Source organism: Alosa alosa, chromosome 14, assembly GCF_017589495.1.
Source record: "Alosa alosa isolate M-15738 ecotype Scorff River chromosome 14, AALO_Geno_1.1, whole genome shotgun sequence".
NCBI classification, from domain to species: domain Eukaryota; kingdom Metazoa; phylum Chordata; class Actinopteri; order Clupeiformes; family Clupeidae; genus Alosa; species Alosa alosa.
In genome coordinates, this window is record NC_063202.1 from 28,308,453 (window position 1) to 28,327,366 (window position 18,914).

The window sequence follows — 18,914 nt, forward strand, 5'->3', positions numbered from 1 at the left end:
CTATCTGGTATTCCCTAGAAACCAACTGGAGGAACATGGTAGAGACTTCAGATGCGCTGGAGCCTATGGAGAATGAGCCCAGCAGCAAGTCCACCAGCAGCACATCGGCCCCTAAAGACGTAGAGGGTCCAGCGGTGGCCAGCGTCAGCTCCGCACCTTCCACATCCCAGACTAGCCTCCGGGCACCAGCAGCCGCCGAGGGCAGCAAGGAGGAGGGCAGCGGCAAGACGGACGACCGTCTGGAGTTGGCCTCGCAGCAGAGCACGGAGACGGGCTCGCTGGACGGAAGCTGCCGGGACTTGCTCAACTCGTCCATCACCAGCACCACCAGCACGCTGGTGCCGGGCATGCTGGAGGAGGCCGACGAAGAGGACGAGGAGGAGGACGACTACACGCCCGAGCCCATCTCCGTGGAGGTGCCCTCACTCAACTGCAGCCGCATCGAGTCCTGGGTCTCCAAGACGCTGGAGAACCTGCAGCTGGGCAAGACCCAGGACAGCACGGAGGACGACGAGGAGGACGATGATGATGATGATGACGAGGAAGATGAGGAGGAAGAAGGCGCGGCAAGCGAGGAGGAAGACCTGGAGTCCTCGGAGGTGGTAGAGATGGTGCCGGACGACAAAGAGGCCCAGGAGGCCAAAAAGGTTGTGGGCTGATGGACTGGGTTCCTCCTCCACTCCATTTTCTCCTTCTCATCCCCTCCAACTCTTCCCAGCAACCCCCCCCCCCCCCCTTCAAGCAACCAGCAGCTTCACAGCCTTGAACAGCAGTGTCTCTGGATCCAAACCTAACATGATCTCAGGAAACCGACCAACTTACAGTATGAAACCAAACACACATTTGAAAAAAGCAAACACACACACATACACATACATACAAAATGCTGAGCTGTAGCTGGAGAGCTAATAGGGACCTCCATTAGTCCACATCTCCACCACCCCCATACTTGAATTAGCTTGTATTGACTGACATTTTCAGTGAGGTGTTTCAAAGGGAATTTGCGAGTCCCTCAAGACCCCCTTCAGTTTACTAGTTGGAAGTAACTTGTGGACTTATGTGAAGTATTGTACCAGGAATGCTTGGTAGCTGTCTTGAAGGGACTCCATGATGGGGTTCCAGCTCAGTGGCCCAATGATCGAGCCATTCGCTACTCCAGTCTCTTGATCTGTCTTCATCATAAATGGTGGGTTGTTAGCTATGTTTGGGGAAACGTGGGCTTTATTTGAGCATATGTTTGTTCTTGCTCAGCCAGCGGTTCTTTAGCTGATTAGTTGCTGTGCTTCACCCATTAATTTATTCACTCATGGTTGTGTGTTTACTGTCAGACAAACATGGGATGACCTGTTTTCATTTAAATGGGGAGTATAGATGCATAAGGTTTACCCTTCCACTAATGATTATCCCCATTAAAAGGGGACTCTGTGATAGAGATGTATGACCATAATAAGTGCAAGTCATTACTTTCAAAATCATAGTTCTATCTGAATTCACTTGGTGAATTTTGTAAAACTTTCACAATTCACTTTTTTTTTTTGTTGATGGTTTTATCTCAAATAATGTCTGTTTGTGTGACAATAGTTTGAGGTTGGTAATATAACTAATGAAAACTTAATCCAGAACAAATATGTCTTGATTGTACATACCATGTATAGGTTGTTATAATAGGTAATCTGTTGTATTTATCTTGCGTGGTTAACAAGCTATCTGGGGATGTTTTCTGTGTGCTTCGTTGCTTGTTCATTCTCCCTCTTTGCTGGTTTATTTCTCCAGGTCATGGTACTGAGTCACAATTCTGTGGCGTTACCGTTGGCAAACGTATTGGCCTGTAAACTGGCATTATAGATGGTCATCTTAACAAATTTGATGTACAGTAGGCAGTGTATAAAATGATGATGAATGCTTATTATAGCAGCACCTCTTGATTTGAGTGGGCGCAGCATGCAGACAGCGGGACTGGACCAAGGCTGGGCTGACCTGTGTGGGGACAGTGTTTGTGTGTGTCGGCAGGGGCCCCCTAGCACCTACTGGAGCTGCAGCCTTGCCCAGGACATCTCCGCTCTCTCCACACACACCACTGGGTCCTGATAAGACCCACACTCTGCTCATCTTCTCTTTTCTTTTCTCTTCTCATCACCTTCTTTCTTTCCTCTCATCAAACTTCCTGTCTCCTCAAGACCAGATTTGTTGTCTTTCATTTTGAGTTCTTTCTCCTTGTTTTGTTTTAGTTGCCACTATGCCTGGATAACTCTGCCACAGTGTTTGCTACTGAGTTGGCAGAAACACCTGTTTTAAGATGTGACTGCAAGAGGTGTGTATTTCTAGATTTTATAGTACCAAATGTCTACAAGACAGTCACATTTTGTATGTCACCTCTATTGGAACACTGCCTTGGTAGAACTGTGGCGGAGTTAAGCACGTCTTATGGTCGCTGTCTCTGATGCAGTTCTCTTTCTTCTTTTCTGTGTTTTTGAATGCAAGTATTATTATGGATTTGGAAAACAAAGCAATGGTGTCAAGCTAGTTAAGTTCAGTAACAGAATCAGTGATTTAACCCATCTTGCTTGTGAGGAAATGGGCAACGAATCCTGACAGGAATAATGAGTTTAAAAAATTGGAATGATAAGGATTAAGTGTCATGTTTAAAATATGAACTTATCACCAAATTTTAAATTTATTTTGGTAGAACCTTCAAATTTTATGATGATGAATGAAATGTTACAGAATCAAAATTGTGAGACCTATATTTCATCATGCTCAGACATAATGGCAAATGCTCCCATGTGAACAGTCTAGTTAAGTGTTGTGCAATACCATGGCTCTGGAACAGTAAAATGTTGTAGACATGCCAGTAAAAAAGTGAAGGTCTTCTGTTTGATAAAAGGTACTATATGTTGTAGGCTTTTTGTCAACACTCTATCCTTTTGTTACCATGTGTCTAAAGTAATGAAAGCAAATGTGTTCTTTGCACTATGTAAATAATAGTAAACAACCTCTTGTAATTAATGTGAAAAAATGGTTCTATGAAGTACCTTTTTCAGTGTGTGGCTGTTCTTTATATTACTATTTAAGAGTTGCTCTTTAAAACTGTACAGCACTAGTAACATGTAGATGCCTCGCATATCTAATTGTAATCTTAACTATCTGACTTATCGTTAATGATAATAAAATGTTGTTTAAAAAATGTGCAAAGCCCTGTGTATGATTTGCTATGTGGACATTGCTTTTGTGGAACAATCCTGTTGCTGTTGGGTAAATATGAGCAGTGAGCAGTCTTAATTCCTAAACAAGTTGTTGGCAACACCTAAACAAGTTATGCGTTGCGTTGGCAACATATTGAGTTCTTAAGTGTACAACAGGTGTCACGATGGGACGCTCAGGAAGGATTAGATTTTCTGCGGCTGATAGGACTCATATGCAAATAAATTCTGCCTCTGCCCTTCCGGTACAGTATCTTGCTTGTATTTGAATTTTCAGGGGAAGTCTGTAGGCTAAAGACCAGTTATGGGTTGGTTAGCCTAATGCTTTTGTGCGCCTCATCCGGATCTAATATTATAGCCCGTTTAACGCTGATGCAATGTAGCCTAAGTTTCATTGTAAATTACGGAAGATGGTGTCTTCTGCGGCTTGAAAGTTGTCTCGTGCAGACAGGTCGACGGAACATCATACCAATTCTTTTGTGATCTTAACAGGATAGCGCCTTCAGAGGGTCTTATTGTTTAATCTTTTCACATCGCCAGTTTGACACCGAGGGCTTCAGGAAGTTGAAACAGGCCGGAGATTGTGACTGGGCCATAAAAATAAGACTAGCTGTGAGAAAGCGCTTCATAACTTCCCTGGGGGGAAATACCATATGCCTCAGTGTCCAAGGTAACGAGCACTCAGAGATGCCTTTCACATCCTGTGTGTCTTTCCCAGTCTCTAGCTTCTGTTTAATTTCGTTTGCCCGCAAACTGCATCGACTGAACGTTTGGCCAAACACAAGGGCATCGTTCACCTGTCAGTGTGCCTAAAGATAGAAAACTGATTACAATACTAGAGAACGTTCAAATGGTTGCTGCTATGGTGGATGAGTCATTCGGCTTGTACGCGATTGGGCGATGGTTTAGCGGAGAAAAAAGCTCGGGGGACTGTCAGTCAATTACAGGCATCTTCTCTCCTATTCACGCGTTTCTCAGCATGCGCAGTACGGGAGAGCAACTCATTCATAAAAAAAGGGAAAGTTCATTCATGAAAATTGCGACAGCGCGCGCTCTGTCGCTATAGCATCGTGGCGCAAAAAGGACCTTGACTCACTTACACACGCGCACGCATTCTGCCGAGGAAGAGCTTTTAGTGAGTGTCGGGACCTCTCTTTGCTATGGTGGCGTTGCCTGTGAGCGGTAGACTAACCCGTCAGGGTACTACAGGATAACATTACCATCCTGGATATGACTCTGCCCCATGGAGGTGAGTGAAATCAGTTTAAAAGTACTACTTTATTGCATTAATAGATCATACAGAGTAGGCTATACTCTGAGATACATGCTTGCAAATTAGTATGTTAACACTAACATTATGTGTTTGGGCAACCTTTACTGTCTTTTGGATTTGTGGATCAGGGCAGAGGCCAGTAGCTGTCTGTTAAAGACGGGTGAGAATAATATTTTGTGTCTCTGCAATGTCTATTAGCAAGACGGTTCACCCAAGCGTGACCTGGCAGGGCAGAGCAGAGCACACGCATTCCCAGACGCTACTGATAGTTCTATGTGTGCCACTGCTTCCTCCCTCTGTGTGCAGGTCGTATAGCTCTTGGCGGGCGTGCAAGTGTTTGTTCAACTTCGACAGCGCCTTCCCTCTGCCCTCTGTGGCTATGAAAGAGTCCAGCTTGCCCAAAGTCTGTGCAAACGCTGGTCTCTTCGCACAGAGAGGCATGCTGTACCGATCCAAGTACAGCCGCCTCCGCAACGACTCGGTCACCTCGCTGGAGGACAGCCCTCAGACCAGTGGTGGACCCCTGAAGGTCGGAGCCAAGGCCCCTCCCTGTGTGGCCCCCAACCAGCCCGGCAGCCTGGCCCTCCTGGACCCCGCGGCGTCCCCTCCCCAGGAGGGGGGCCCGTCCACCCTGTGCACCTTCATCCCTCGGATGGCCAACATAAAGATCTCTAGTCCGGCCTCACTGCTGGGGCTGCGGAGGCTAAGCCCCCGGAGCCAGCCTGCACCTGTGTCCAACTGCTGTCCTGGCACCACCGGTCAGCACGGGGCGTCCTGTCCCTTGGCATGCAACCCAGTGTGTGTGTCATCTCCCCGCAAGACCAATATGGAGATCGACTGGTGTAGACTGGATCAACCAGGCTGCGGAGTATCTTTTAAGATCAAGGTATGAGTCTGAAATCACCTTCTGCTTGAAGTGGGACATTGTGGGGTAGTGTGTTGCTGATAAAGGAGCTCTTTTGCCGAATGAGTACAGATAAGATCTGTTGGTGATTGATACCTCATGGACAGCAGTAGAGAGCTATACACATCTTATCAAATCTGTTTTACCTCATTACAGTTATAATGAATTTGGTGGCTGTTGGAGCTAAATGCAGAGAGGAAGTGTTTTGTCACCTCCACCAAAATGGACCAAACTTTCACCACTAGGAAATTAAAATATACAAGGGCATATTCACCTCCTCCAGTTTTGAGTCTGTGATTGGTGGAGTGGTTGTGAGATGCTTGAAGTTTTGGATATTTTTACTGTTGTGGTTGTGGTTGAAGACAGGATGATTTAACACTAATTATATGCCCCAATGCTAAACAATATACCTCATGCATAAACATTTTTAACACGACACTACACAAGACTTCAGTCGGTCAATCATCCTTAATCTTGCCCTGTATTCTTCACTGACCACAAACCCTAAGGTGATGGTAAATGGGAAGGATGGGTTATTAGGTATACAGCATTCTATACAGGTAGATCAACTGTCAAATTTCATTAATACATGATGGCACAGAGACAAGATTAATGTGCCATTAATGTGGTCATTGGTTGCGGTTGTGGTCATCAAACCATATACATCTCGGTGGAGAATGCACCATTGGCCACTTTTCATGGGTCCATAAACTGTCTTCGGTGAGAGCTCAGCTACCTAACTGGCTGCGGGAAATACAGTCACTAGCAAGAGGACGTCCAGAGTCGTTTGTGTTTTTAACCAATCATCCTTTGATATCGGCTCTGGTGACTGAAGACAACCGGAGTTGCCGGGTGTAGAGCCTGTGACAGCTGCTGTGCCTTTGTTTTGCTGTAGGAGGAAACAGGGAGTGTTTGATGCCACATGCCCCGTATGACACTATATAGGTGCTTTATGCAATCCCTCCCTAAAGGCATAAGCTTATATAACCTCTCTGTATGCTAGAGCCCATTCCTATGCCTTCATCGCCTCTGCTGCTCAGCTTTGAACTTCAATAAGCAAATTACAAACACACGCATACATTAGACACATAAAACACACTTAGCATATGTTGTCTTACACATGCATACTATATACATGTGCACTTACACAAAGATACGCAACGACAGCACATACACGGGCATATCAGCTTATGCTTGCCCTTGGAAGTTGAGCTGACCCCTGAACTAGCATAAGTCAGGTGAGCCCTTTCTACTCAGCTGTAGCAACAGAGCGCCTGCCTGCCTGGCTGGCTGCCTGCTGAGAAGCGGTGCGAGAGGAGAGGAGAGGAGAGGAAGAGAAGCACCTGGGAGATGAATGAGTGTGCGCACACACACAGCACACCCCCACAATCACACACCCACCCATCCCCTCCCCTCCCTCACAGACGCGCAGTGCTTCCTGTACTCGCAGGAATGACTCATCCTCTCTCCCTCTCCCTCTCTTGCTCTCTCTCTCTCACTCCATCTCTCTTCCTCTATTTCCCTTTGGATGGGGGCTTCATCGATGGGAAGCACAGAGGCAGGGATGTGAATTCAAACATGTTGCGTTGGATGGCTAGGCAGTCGGGAACAGCTGGGCAAGGTGCTTTCTGTTGGTCAGGAGACAGAGCTGCAGCTTCCCTTGTTATCACAACTTCTTTCTGCTTTCACCTCAGGCTGTTGTAATAACCTGTGTGATCATCCAGCTCATGATATCATGCGTCATATTGTTTGATGTCATAGTTTTTGCACATCTGCTATCAAGTCATGACTGTCACTCCCTACTACCTCTAGCTGGGGGAGGATGTTGTCTAAATGTTGGTGGGGGCAGGGGTGTATAGACACAAATATAGTTGTGTATGTGATTGCTTAGATATTGGTAACTGATCGTAACACAATTTGTTAATTTCATTTGAAAATGAGGCACCATGCACTGATTTCATTGACAAATGATACCATGTCTATAAGTAATCCCTGTAGCTTTAGCTTTGCAGAAAATGTGAAGAAAATCAGACAAGGAAAAGCAACAGAAGGGAATAAAGGAAATGTTCCTTAATTTGACCGGGAAGTGTGACTGGGGTGTTTGACCATTAAGCCCCACAAATGTTTTTTTGCTGGACTTCAAAGAGAATATGAGAGAGGGGAGTGTCAGGCTCGAAGGACCACACTGACAGGCGTGCGCACTGCCGGCTGGTGCCTCATTGATTTCTTTTGGCCTCCTCGCTCTGGAGCACGGAAGCAGTGGTGGACTTACTCATCCTGGCGTAAGCCTGGGCGGGTGAGTCACCTGCCCCTGTACAGGCTGGGCCCAAGCAGCGCTGCTGCTGCTGCTTCTGCTGGAGGAATAGAAACACGTCTGTGCATCCTGTCTGCCTGCTGGACTCGGCAGGCAGATTACGCTTCTTATGGGAACAGAGTGCTAGCCCTCTCCCACTATACCTCATACACAGCCCCCGCACACACACAAATTTGCATTCAAACACATATACATTTTACATGGTCTCACACCAAGGGGAGCATCAAAGCCATTCATATATGCCGCTATATATGTATATTATAGGCTGACAATATGTGCTGTTGTCGTTCACAGTGATTTAACATCAAAACACACTTCAGACCTGTGGTTGATCAGAGTCTCTTTGATCCTCAGATTGTGTCATCCACGGTTTGGTGTTGACACATGAAGGATAATTTCTCCTCTTTGCATATGAATACATTTATTTAACACAGAATATATCACATTAAAGCATTGTGACGTCTGTTTTGCAATGAAGTACATAATCTATTTATATTCCCTTAATGTGATATTGGGCAGCCATGGACATGGATACTTATTAATCCCTGTGAAATGAACTGTCGGGAAATGCTGACGGTTCAGCTCCCTCTTCATCAGCTGTCGAGCTGCCTAAGGGTGATCAAGGTGAAAGTGCCGGACAGATATATGTCCACGCTGGGTCCCGAGATGCTCTTCCTCCAAGTCACACTGTGTGTTCTTGTGTTTTTTTCCTGCAGTACATGGGCTGTTTGGAAGTGATCCAGTCAATGAGGGCCCTGGATTTCGAGACAAGAACGCAAGTCACACGGTAAAGAGTCTCACTGCTGTTATTAGCCATTCTGGCTGACTGCAATTCAGCCGCATAAGCACTGGGACAGGCTGTCCTCTTTGTGTTGTCTGTTTTTGATTGTGTGTGTGTGTGTGTGTGTGTGTGTGTGTGTGATTGTGTTTGTGAGGAAAGGGGAGTGTTGAGATGAAAGTTTAAGCTATTAGTTAAAGCACAGTGAGGGCTGTGTTAGGATGGACATTACCCAAGCCATTAGTGGCTTAACTCGTTAATTCACGTTGATGCCACCAATATGCTGTGTGTGGCTTTTGCCCTGTCCAAGTTCATAGAAAGAGGTATTTGTGCTTGTTTGGGAAATGTTTTGCCATCAAAGACACTTAAACTTCTAGCCTACTAGACTGTTGATACTAAAAGAACAAAAGTGCAATCCACTCAAATGCAGGATATGTCCTACGCTGTCTGGCCTCTGTGTTTTGATTTCAACCAAATAACACTAAGAGAGAGTCTTGGCCTTAGTCTAACAGAACAGCCTGTGTTCATGCGATTGCTACTGCGCAAAGAATGATGTGCTAGAAAATTCAATTTGGGCAAATTTCCTCCTAATGATGTCTTGAATTTAAAGAGGTTGAGAGATAGTCCATCAATTGTAATTTGTTTTCAGGAGAAAAATACTTACTTTGTCACTGCCACGACCAAAGGGAAACTGGGTGGTGCTTTTTTTTTTGCTTGCAGTGTATTCCTTTTTAAAGCGGGGGCCATAGATGGCCAGCTAACTGAGGCTTCTGTGTAGCGCTTGATTAATTTTCATTAATCTATTAGTTCTAAGGGGGGAAAGACAGGGGTGTATTCTCTACCTTCTATGTGCTCGGGTAAATCTAATATTTCCGATCCGGCACACTGATGGTCTGTCTGGTCCAGCCTTGTGGTTCCTGTCCCATGGTCTCCCTGGAGGCAAACGCTGGGGCCTCTCACTGGAGTGGACAGCGTCGTGACTGGGAGAGAGGACCGCAGCCCGCCCAGACCTCGGCTCGTGGGGCCAAGACAGGCGTGGGAGTCGCTCGGCCTCTTGCGCTGATCAGAGGATGTTAGCGGGGCTTTGGGCTGGACGTGACCCCTCTGCCCTGAGTGGGCGAGTCCCTGGCACAGGAACTCAGTCGGCCATTGATTTGTTTTCTCCTTTCCCCTGCAGCCCCACTGCTCAAAGGCCCTACGTCCTGATGCTCATATGTGCTCGCTCTCTCTCTCCTTCTGTGTGTTTTATCACCAGATCACAAGCTTCATGCATATGTATAGCCAGGAGGCCTGTTCTAACTCCTGAAAGGCAGCTTGTTCCGTTTGTCAATTGTCAATTTTTTTTTTATTTCACTCTTTCTTTTCTAATTCTATTACGTACACACTGAAATCAAATAGGCACCGGAAATATTGGATTTGAGTATTTAGTTTTGGAGTTGGTTCTCATGCACAGTTTGTTAAGGGATTTTTTTTTGCTGAGATTTATATTCCTATCATTCCGATTATTTTTCATTCCAATTATTTTTTTATAGACAGATGGCTTCTTCCCACATGAGTTAAGCACAGACACTTGGTTAACATGGTTAACCACGCAAATGTGGTTGCGACGCAGACATGATAATGGTTCCTGTCACCCAACTAAAGAGATTATGTTTTAGTCTCAGATGGGTAGCGCATCCCACGGCGGTCCTCTGAGCATGGAGTCTGCTCCCTGTCCACCCCCATAGGGCTCCATCATCCTCACCTAGCAGTGTGCCATAAATCTCCGTATAATAACTTCAATTTGGCCTTCCTGTCTGACTCATCATGCGTGCTGTGCACAAGAGCAATTAGGGAGGACTGTCTTTTATGTGTCACTGCGGCTTTAATCAATGAAAACATCGCTTGTAGACAGCAAGGTCTCTGACAACAATGTTTTTATACACGGATGAAATGTGATTCCTGTGAATGAATTGAGAATGACTCTCGCTGGGCCGTTTGTGAGCTCTCTGTGTGTGTGTGTGTGTGTGTGTGTGTGTGTGTGTGTGTGTGTGTGTGTGTGTGTGTGTGTGTGTGTGTGTGTGTGTGTGTGTGTGTGTGTGTGTGTGTGTACATGTATGCGTGTGTGTGTGTGTGTGTGTGCGTGCGTGTGTGTGCGGATGGCGGCGGCAGGTGAGTGGAGTGGTGCTGGACACTGGGGCATGGGGGAAGTGTGTCATGTGCCTCCTGTGTCCTCTCTCCTCCCAGGGAGGCTATATGTCGGCTGTGTGAAAGTGTACAAGGGGCCAAGACAGTGCTGAAGCGGCGGAAGGTATCTGTTTGCCTGTCTGTCTCGTGCTCTGCAGCACTCAATCCTTCTGTCTATTTCCCTCATCATGCACAGATAAACCTAAACCATCTCCACAGACAGATTGTATTGATTATTTTTTTTTTCAAATTACATGGACTATTTCAAATATACATGCAACATGCTGACTGGTTGTCTATTCCTGTTACAAATTAACTCATTTTATTCATGCTTTATGTTTGTGCATAATTATATTGTAATTGCTTTATATTTCATTTAAGCCACCACGTAAAGGCCTGTCAACAATTCTTGGCAAGAGCAACCTGCAGTTTTCTGGAACAAACCTCAAGCTGAGCATCACAATGAACAGTTTAAAATTAATCACTCTTGATTCCCTTCAGGTAAGAACCATGAGGAACAGTATGTTATAGTTACCAGTTACCAGAGTGAAACAGTCCCCTTAGCTATAGCTATAAGACTAATGTACTGTATTATGTTTTATAATTATGGACATACATTAATAGCAATTTCATTAATGTAAATCATTCCTTATACACACCATGTAATGACATTGTAATGACATATACAGTAGGACTTTGTAAAAAGCAAGTCAAAAGTAGAACGCCGTCTTTGCCTTTGTCCTCAGACTGTGGCTCAGCATCCGATGCAGTCCATTTCCTTTGCCTCCGGAGGAGACCCTGTAAGTTCCTGCCTCCTCTGCTCTGGCAATAATCATGTTTTGTCCTGCAGCAGACAGCTGACTGGACGAGGCTCTTCTCTAAGAATAAACCTGTGACTCCAGTGTTGTCAGTACAATAATCCTTGTGTTACAGTTTAGCAGCACAGTATTTTTTATTTTGTTTCTGTTTTTTTTGTTTGTTGTTTGTTTGTTTTGGCATGATGTTTTTGACCATGAAGTATTCAATATTATCCAGAGAGCTCTCTGTACAAATCTTTCATGAGACTGGGAGCAATCAGAGGACATATTAGAAACCCTACCTAACTGTATTTAAACTCTCTTACTTCCGTCACTAACTAGTGCACTGCCAGTGTACTTCATTTGGCCCTTGGGGAAAATTCTCCTTCTAAGGATGAAATCAATTGTCTTAGGACCTTTCACAATGTGCAAATCTAAGAGCAAGCTGGATTTGAGATGTTCAATAGAAACCAGATATCAACAGAGCACATTCCTTCCTATCAGGAGCAGTGGATGCTGGATGTATGAAGCTGGCCTCTCAGTTCTAATCACCAGCCATAAAAGCCTCCACTATAATTGGGGGATTAGACACCCATGCTGTGTGCTCTCTTTGAGACGGTGCACCTTAAGTGCACGTCCCTGGCGTCTCATCTGGTCTGGTCTCAGCCACACCGCCGAGGAGTCACCCGTGCTGGGAGATACTGGGAAGTCCTTATCTGGGCATCAGCCCTTCCTGTTTCCTGCGCAGAGGGTGGCAGCGCAGAGTGGCGCGGCAGGAGCGCTGGTGCCACAGCGCCTCATGAAAATATTTGTGAAAGGGCTTTTCCTGCGATAAGGCAGCCGCTCATGAAGGAGCCGCACTGGAGCATGTGATGTAATGTAGCGAGGGGAAATAGAAGCGGCTTGATAAGCGGCGGCCTGATTTAATTAACGTGACAGTCTTCCCCCCCGGTGCCCAATTCACTTCCTGGTCTCTCATCCTGTAATCAACATTCTGCTACAGTGCATGCGACACACAGACGCACACACACAGACACACACACGCATACACACACACACACACACACACACACACACACACACAGTCATAAATGTGACTAGTTTCCTGTTCTGCCACATGGTGTGTAACGTTGCTGTGTAGTTAATGCCCACAGGTGAAGACACAACTGGTCTGAATGTGGGACATGATAACTGACACCTCTGTTTGTTATTATCATTTTATTATGTCTATATCATTGTTGTCTTTTGCTGAGATTTGTGTTATGATATCTAATAGGTGTGTTGCCAAAATAAATGCTGTGCAGTCAGTGATTTGAATATGTAACCATCAGCTATTCATGTTTGTTTTTCTTCAGGAGACTGCAGATTATGTTGCCTATGTTGCCAAAGATTCTGTCAATGAAAGAGGTAGGTTTTTAGTGTGTTCATGTTGACTTGCCATTTGGGCATTGTATTACTCAAATATGAAATATAAGTGTGATTCATATCTTCATCAGTATCTAACAGCATACACACTCATTTTGTCAGCTTGTCACATATTGGAGTGTCCAGAGGGCCTGGCGCAAGAGGTGATCAACACGATCGGACAGGCGTTTGAAAAGCGTTTCCGGCAGTTTCTTAGCAGTCCACCGTCACACACAGTGGCTAAGGAAAGGTCAGTTAATTTCGAAGAGTGTCGCTCTGATTCCTTGGCTCCGTCCTGATTATTTCACCTTTATGACATCACACACAGACGCAACCAAAGTGAGTCAGCTCCATCAACCCCTCCCCCACCCCACTGCTCCACCCAATCCCTCACTGGCACATCGTACCCACCCACCACCACCACAACTCCATTGATCAAAGTGGGAAACATGCAGCTCAGATTATGATGAACGACCATGCGATCTGTAGCAATCCATCATGCAATCATTTGTAACAGCTCCAGCATGGCACTACTCATAGGACATGAGTAGAATAAGACAGCTCAGTGTAATGTGTCATTGCACAGTTCTCTTATATATTTGTTTGGTCTTTTCATCTGTATTGTGTGATTTGAATAGTATGTAATAAGTTATGTGAAACGTTAAATCTACACTGTAGTCATGATAATGTTGTATCATTTATAGAAATTGCCATTCATCCAAACAGCACTGATTCAGCGAATGTCTGGGTTGTCATGTAATTATGTTTTCATTTAGATGGCCTATATTCTGTAGATGCTGCAGATTCACTGCAGCAGATAAGCATTTTCAAATATGTTTTGTTTGAGATGCTGGTGGAGCCATGTAGACAAAAGCTGGAAGTCAGGATGTTATCTAAATGAAGCACTATACGCTCGCGTGGATGTATGTATGTATTTATGTCTGTCATTGTTACAGAGTGAATGCAGAGGAGTCCCACCGCAGCCTTGTGCTGGTCAGAAGCCTCAGCCCAGAGTGCTTAGGCTCCCGGGGAGGCCACAACTACTACAACGAGGTCCTGGGCAAGGCGGCGCCGCTGGGGGGTCTGCAGGACCCATGCGTGGAGCTGGCCGAGTTGCGGGAGGAAGACGAGGGCCGAGGAAGGGTGAGGAAGGCTCGCCCACCGCCTGATGCACAGCACAGATCTCGTCAGCAGCGCCGGAGCTGCCACTTCCTGCGTGACTCATCCTCTGTTGTTTTGTGTTGGCTTGCAGACAGGCTCCCCGCCGCTCAGCGCACTCTATGAGAACTGCCCGCTCCCGCACAGGCAGCTGCTGCCATCTGCAGGTGAGGGAGGAGAAGTCATGCTCCTGCTAGTGGAGAAAATGAAAAGTCTAAGTCTAAATGTAAAAAATAAAGAAAAGAGAGCTGAGAAATATTTAAAGTCTTGTCTCTTGGAGTCACACACCCTACCATAATTTTCATATGATGCAATAAAGCATTATTTTCATGAGTGAAACTATTTTAACTATTTACTTAAAATAATTAATTCATACTATAATCAGGCACTTTCTACATTACCATTTGCAGTTTCTCATACCTATCTCACTCTTATGTTCCTTGAGAAAAGCACTCCCATAAATATGACATGTTCTTGCGCATGTGATGTGACTCAGAGCCGCTCGAACAGACGGGGAGTGAGACGGAGGTGGAGGATGGCCCGCTAGCGGAAGCGCCACCGCTGCCAAGCGCGCCCGTGCCTGTTCCCGTGCCCGCCCACCATCACCACCCCCAGCAGCAGCAGCCCTTGGCCGGAGAGGGCTGGTACCACGGCAGGCTGAGCCGGCGGGAGGCCGAGAGCCGGCTGGCCCGCAGCGGCGACTTCCTGGTGCGGGAGAGCTGCTCGGCGCCGGGCCAGTATGTGCTGAGTGGGCTGCAGGGAGACGCCGCCAAGCACCTGCTGCTCATGGACCCGGAGGGAACGGTGGGTAGGCCGCCCCGCCGCCACTTATTTACTACACACGACACCGCGCGCCACCCAGGCCGCCATCTGGCCCTCGGTGAATAATGCATTGTCATCTCACAGCACCACCAGGATCTGCCTTTATTATGGCTCCTTTGCATTCATTACAAGCTGCCTTTTAGTTAGTGTTCTTTTACGTTATTATTATTTTCTTAGTAGCCTAAAGGAAAGTGTTACATTTACATACAAGGTGTTTGTAATCTCTAACATTTTTTTCTGTCTGGCTCTCAAGGTGAGGACAAAGGATAACGTATTCCAAAGTGTTGGACATCTCATTCGTCATCACATGGACAATCAGCAGCCAATTGTGTCCTCTGGAAGCGAGTTATGTTTGAAGCAGCCTGTCCTGCTGAAGCAGTAGCCAGACCGGCGTTAGGAACTCTGTGCCCGTACATCTCTTTCTGCACTTTCTGTGGACCTCCTTCCACCTGCATGCCATTATAGTGAATACAGTGAACAGCTACTTTGGTCACCATTCATGGACTTACTCCATGGATTTTAGCCACAAAAGAGACTCTTTTAGCTTATACAGGTGTCTGAAAGCACAAATATATACAATATAAGTAGAGCAAGAGGTTGCCTGCTGTGTTTTGTTAAAAAGATTTTCTTTGTGTTGTTTCTTTGATATGGTGCCTTGTTGGAGTTATCAGACATATGATTGAATATTTTGTAAACTAGATTTTTGTACTTTGTATTTTGATACATGTCACATTTCAGAAATGTGGTTGTCTTTAAAATTAACCAGAGCTGATATATCTGGCTCTTTCATATCATGAAGGTGAAGGAGCTTGATTCATTTTGATTAAACTATACTACACTTTAATACACAGTTCAACCCTGAAATATGCAAAACATAATCAATACGTTGTTTATACATTGGGGCTTTAAATAGATTCAGGAGATGCATGAATAAGGTACTAGGGTAGAGCTTGTCAGTGGCCTAAATGTGTTTAGCAGCATAAAAACAGTCTGAGCTCGGTAAAACTTGGTTTTACAATTCATTACAACGGAATTCATAGCAAATGCAAACTAACAAATCGTGGAGCAACCAGTGTTTCAGTATAGTTACATTCATCTAATAAAAATGAAAATTTGTATGAAATGTTTGGAAAACCTTGTTCCTTTAAGATGAATGTTTTAAAATGATATAAAATGTTAAATGTTAAAATGTAAAAAAACATATAGTGTAAGAGTTTTAACTGATATACCTTTTATACTAAGTTAAGATAATTAGGCTGCTCAAAACTAGGCATCATAGAATCATAGAAATGAAAATAAGAATTTCACTCTGCATTGTAAATGTATTTCTCCTTTTCTTTTTAAATGTACATGTAAATATTTTGAAATGAAAATTAGTATGTTAAAATAAACTGGCTTGCTTTAGATAGTATGTTTGACGTCTTAATGTGGACACATTTTGAAATGTTTGTATTGTATGAGTTCAGCCACAAGATGACACTATAGCGTTAAACTAGTAAAAGGCTGACTTGGAAAAATCTTGCTTGAGTGGTAAACTCAAGCAATCACAAAAGATATGTCCTAATACTCACCTCCAGATTACTGTCAAAATGCACCACACATTTGGGATCGATTATCACCATGTTTGGGATGCACAGCATTTCCCATTAGACCCAAACTCACCAGAGTCACCACCAACACTCACCAAAAAGCTTGATTTATCTCTTATTTATTTCTCTATAGAGAAGAACACTGTCGCTGTGTCCAAATTTGCAGTGAGTGTGTGACTCTCTAAACTGCTTGAGAGCTGGAGGCCCGTCGGGTCCTGCTCAGGCCATCTGTGGCAGGGGTGACAGAGGGAGGTGATTGCCATTTGAGGACTCTGGGTGTGGAGCGCTGGGGCCTTGCGAGGGCTGTTTCCATGATGAGCCAAAGGAGGGTCCTGGCGGAGTGATGTCAGTCCTCCGGGTGAACCAGCAGGGGAAATTCCATCAAGCCTCGCAGCGCTGACCTCCGACTACACCCTTCAGCGTCTGAAGCCCGGCTCTCACATGGAGGTTGAGGGCCATCTGCGAGGTCTAAACTAGGGATACACATTGGATTATGTATGTAAAGGTATTAATGTGCTGAAGTATAATGCAGTGTGAAGGCACACATGGAACCAAACTTGGGTGAACTCTCATATACAGGAGATTCATGCACTAGCTCCTTAGGAGTGGCCAGAGGTTGAGTGTTGTTCCAAAATGAACCTCTTGTCTTTTGATATGATTTTGTAGGCCTCTGACCAAGCATGTTTTTAAGGGACTTGCCCTCTCCAATACGGTTCAACTGTGCACACTGAACAACTCAAAGTGTTCCAGTGATGCACCATTAGGAACACCAACCTAATGTCCAAGCTGACGTCACCCGTGTGAGGACAGAGACTGAGATGAAACCATACCTTCTCATGTCCAGTGCGTCCAGTGGCCACGCCCGTCACATCCCATTACTCAAAGCCCAGGCTGAGCTCATGGGAAGGCCTGTCTGCAGCAGCCAGAGGAGAAAAAAGACAGAAAGAAAACATGAGTGACCCTTCCAAATGAAATGAAATGTGAAATGATATATGTTGTCTTCCAGGATGGGCGAGGCTGACACATTGTAATGTATTTTGTTTTCACGTGTTTTTATAACCAAGTGTATGTCTTGAACTCATTCTCATTTGTTGCCTTTCCTTGTGATCATAAAAAAACTACCTTTTTGTAGTTGATGAGCTCATAAGGAAAGTAATAAGACTACATATGTACAAAGAGTGCTTTGCTTTGTCCATGTAATTTCCTTCTATTATATGAAAAGTTTTTTTGTTGTGTATTATCAGTGTAGCCTATCTCAGTATAAGAGTGACACTTTCAGCCATCCAGAGATTACAGTTAGCTCTTAAGCTGTTTAGACTAGAATACCTGTATATCTCGTTTGTTTTTCATGCTCTTTTGTTGGGGCAGGCAGACAGAGACCAGTTTCCTCATTGGACCTGCACTTCAGCTGAGAGAGGTTCTGCTGGGGCCTCAAGCCCTGATGGTGAGCCAAGATTTGCCCTTAATGACTTCAGTCTAATGTCTACCAGTTGATCCACAATTTCTTTAAATTGCACCTCTGATTGGTGGCCTGCTTTTAAGGGCACAGTATACATCTGTCTTGTTTTTCAGACAGCCGTAAAGGACCAGGAACATAGAGACCTATTTGAAGCTATAGTGTTTAGCATGTACTGTAGGCCTACTACAACACTCATCAACTGTTTTGGGGGAGATGTATGGCTTTTTAAAACAGCAATGCACACAAATAAGAGAGCTAAATAAGCATCCAGAATCGAAAAGAGTGTCCAGCCCTCATAGACTTTGTCTTCTTTCTGAGGTAATTATTGCTATCATTCATGCTGAAAGCATGGCTCAGGCGCTTGATTGTTTCTCTAGCTCTCTCATTTGTGGGCTGTGGCCATTTCACACTGATGTACAGCCCTGACTGTCAGTACATTTTTATTCTCCTGGCATCTGTTTGGTGTATGCTCTAACACAACCCACTGGTCTGTCTGTGGTGCTCGCGGCTCAGCCTCTGGATGGTGTTTCTTCGAGTCTGTTATTATGTTGCTACCGGCGTCACGCCCATAATGCATAGAGAGGCTTGCATGGGATTTACAACTCATTTCGGGCTTTGACAGTAAAGAGCTCTACATCACTGTCATAGATGCTAACTGGCCCTCATGTTGTGGCTATCAAACATGGCGCTGTAGAAAACCTCACTGTCGCGAGGCTTAAATGCGTGCAAGGAGGATGCTTTAGCACTGTCTGTAAGAGCATGAGAAGCAAGATATGGATTGTGACAGTTAAAGCAGCACTTTCAGTCCGCAGCATGTTTCTTGTAGCCCAAATTCCTGGGTAAAATATCTAGTGCACTTGAATGTCTGCCACGGACAGAGAATGAGGGAGCAAAGCACATTTTTGCAGGCTTTTCCATTTATTTCTTTTTTAACATTTCATCAAAGCAACAAGCATATAAACCAATGTCATGAAAAACCATTGGTCTTTAATTGTCTTTTTTATCAGTCAGCATGGTTCTTCAGGTTATTGAACATATTTGGAGATATTT

General features: G+C 45.0%; 2 protein-coding genes across 9 annotated transcripts in view; both read left to right on the forward strand.

Annotated features, from left to right (window-relative positions):
• Positions 1 to 3,186, forward strand: part of secisbp2l (SECIS binding protein 2-like) — a 36,084-nt gene extending 32,898 nt beyond the window's left edge. For all 6 annotated transcript variants that reach the window (XM_048262676.1, XM_048262672.1, XM_048262673.1 and 3 more), the window contains one exon: positions 19 to 3,186. In XM_048262676.1, coding sequence (XP_048118633.1) covers positions 19 to 659 — 641 coding nt within the window. In that variant the 3' untranslated portion in view covers positions 660 to 3,186. The remainder of the gene's footprint in view (positions 1 to 18) is intronic.
• A 189-nt stretch (positions 3,187 to 3,375) lies between these two features.
• Positions 3,376 to 16,184, forward strand: LOC125306993 (SHC-transforming protein 4-like). 3 transcript variants are annotated; one of them, XM_048262679.1, is made up of 12 exons: positions 3,376 to 3,445; positions 4,780 to 5,359; positions 8,408 to 8,478; positions 10,696 to 10,759; positions 11,017 to 11,136; positions 11,382 to 11,435; positions 12,788 to 12,839; positions 12,960 to 13,086; positions 13,793 to 13,979; positions 14,089 to 14,161; positions 14,491 to 14,798; positions 15,070 to 16,184. In XM_048262679.1, the coding sequence occupies exons 2-12, from the start codon at positions 4,853 to 4,855 to the stop codon at positions 15,196 to 15,198; spliced, it is 1,692 nt and encodes a 563-aa protein (XP_048118636.1). In that variant the 5' UTR covers positions 3,376 to 3,445; positions 4,780 to 4,852; the 3' UTR covers positions 15,199 to 16,184. The 3 variants fall into 3 exon arrangements, with proteins under 3 accessions (XP_048118636.1, XP_048118637.1, XP_048118635.1); XM_048262680.1 differs by lacking the exon at positions 3,376 to 3,445 and adding an exon at positions 3,474 to 4,449 and having other exon boundaries at positions 14,491 to 14,874; positions 15,070 to 15,176; XM_048262678.1 differs by lacking the exon at positions 3,376 to 3,445 and adding an exon at positions 3,479 to 4,449.
• The last annotated feature ends 2,730 nt before the right edge of the window (positions 16,185 to 18,914 follow it).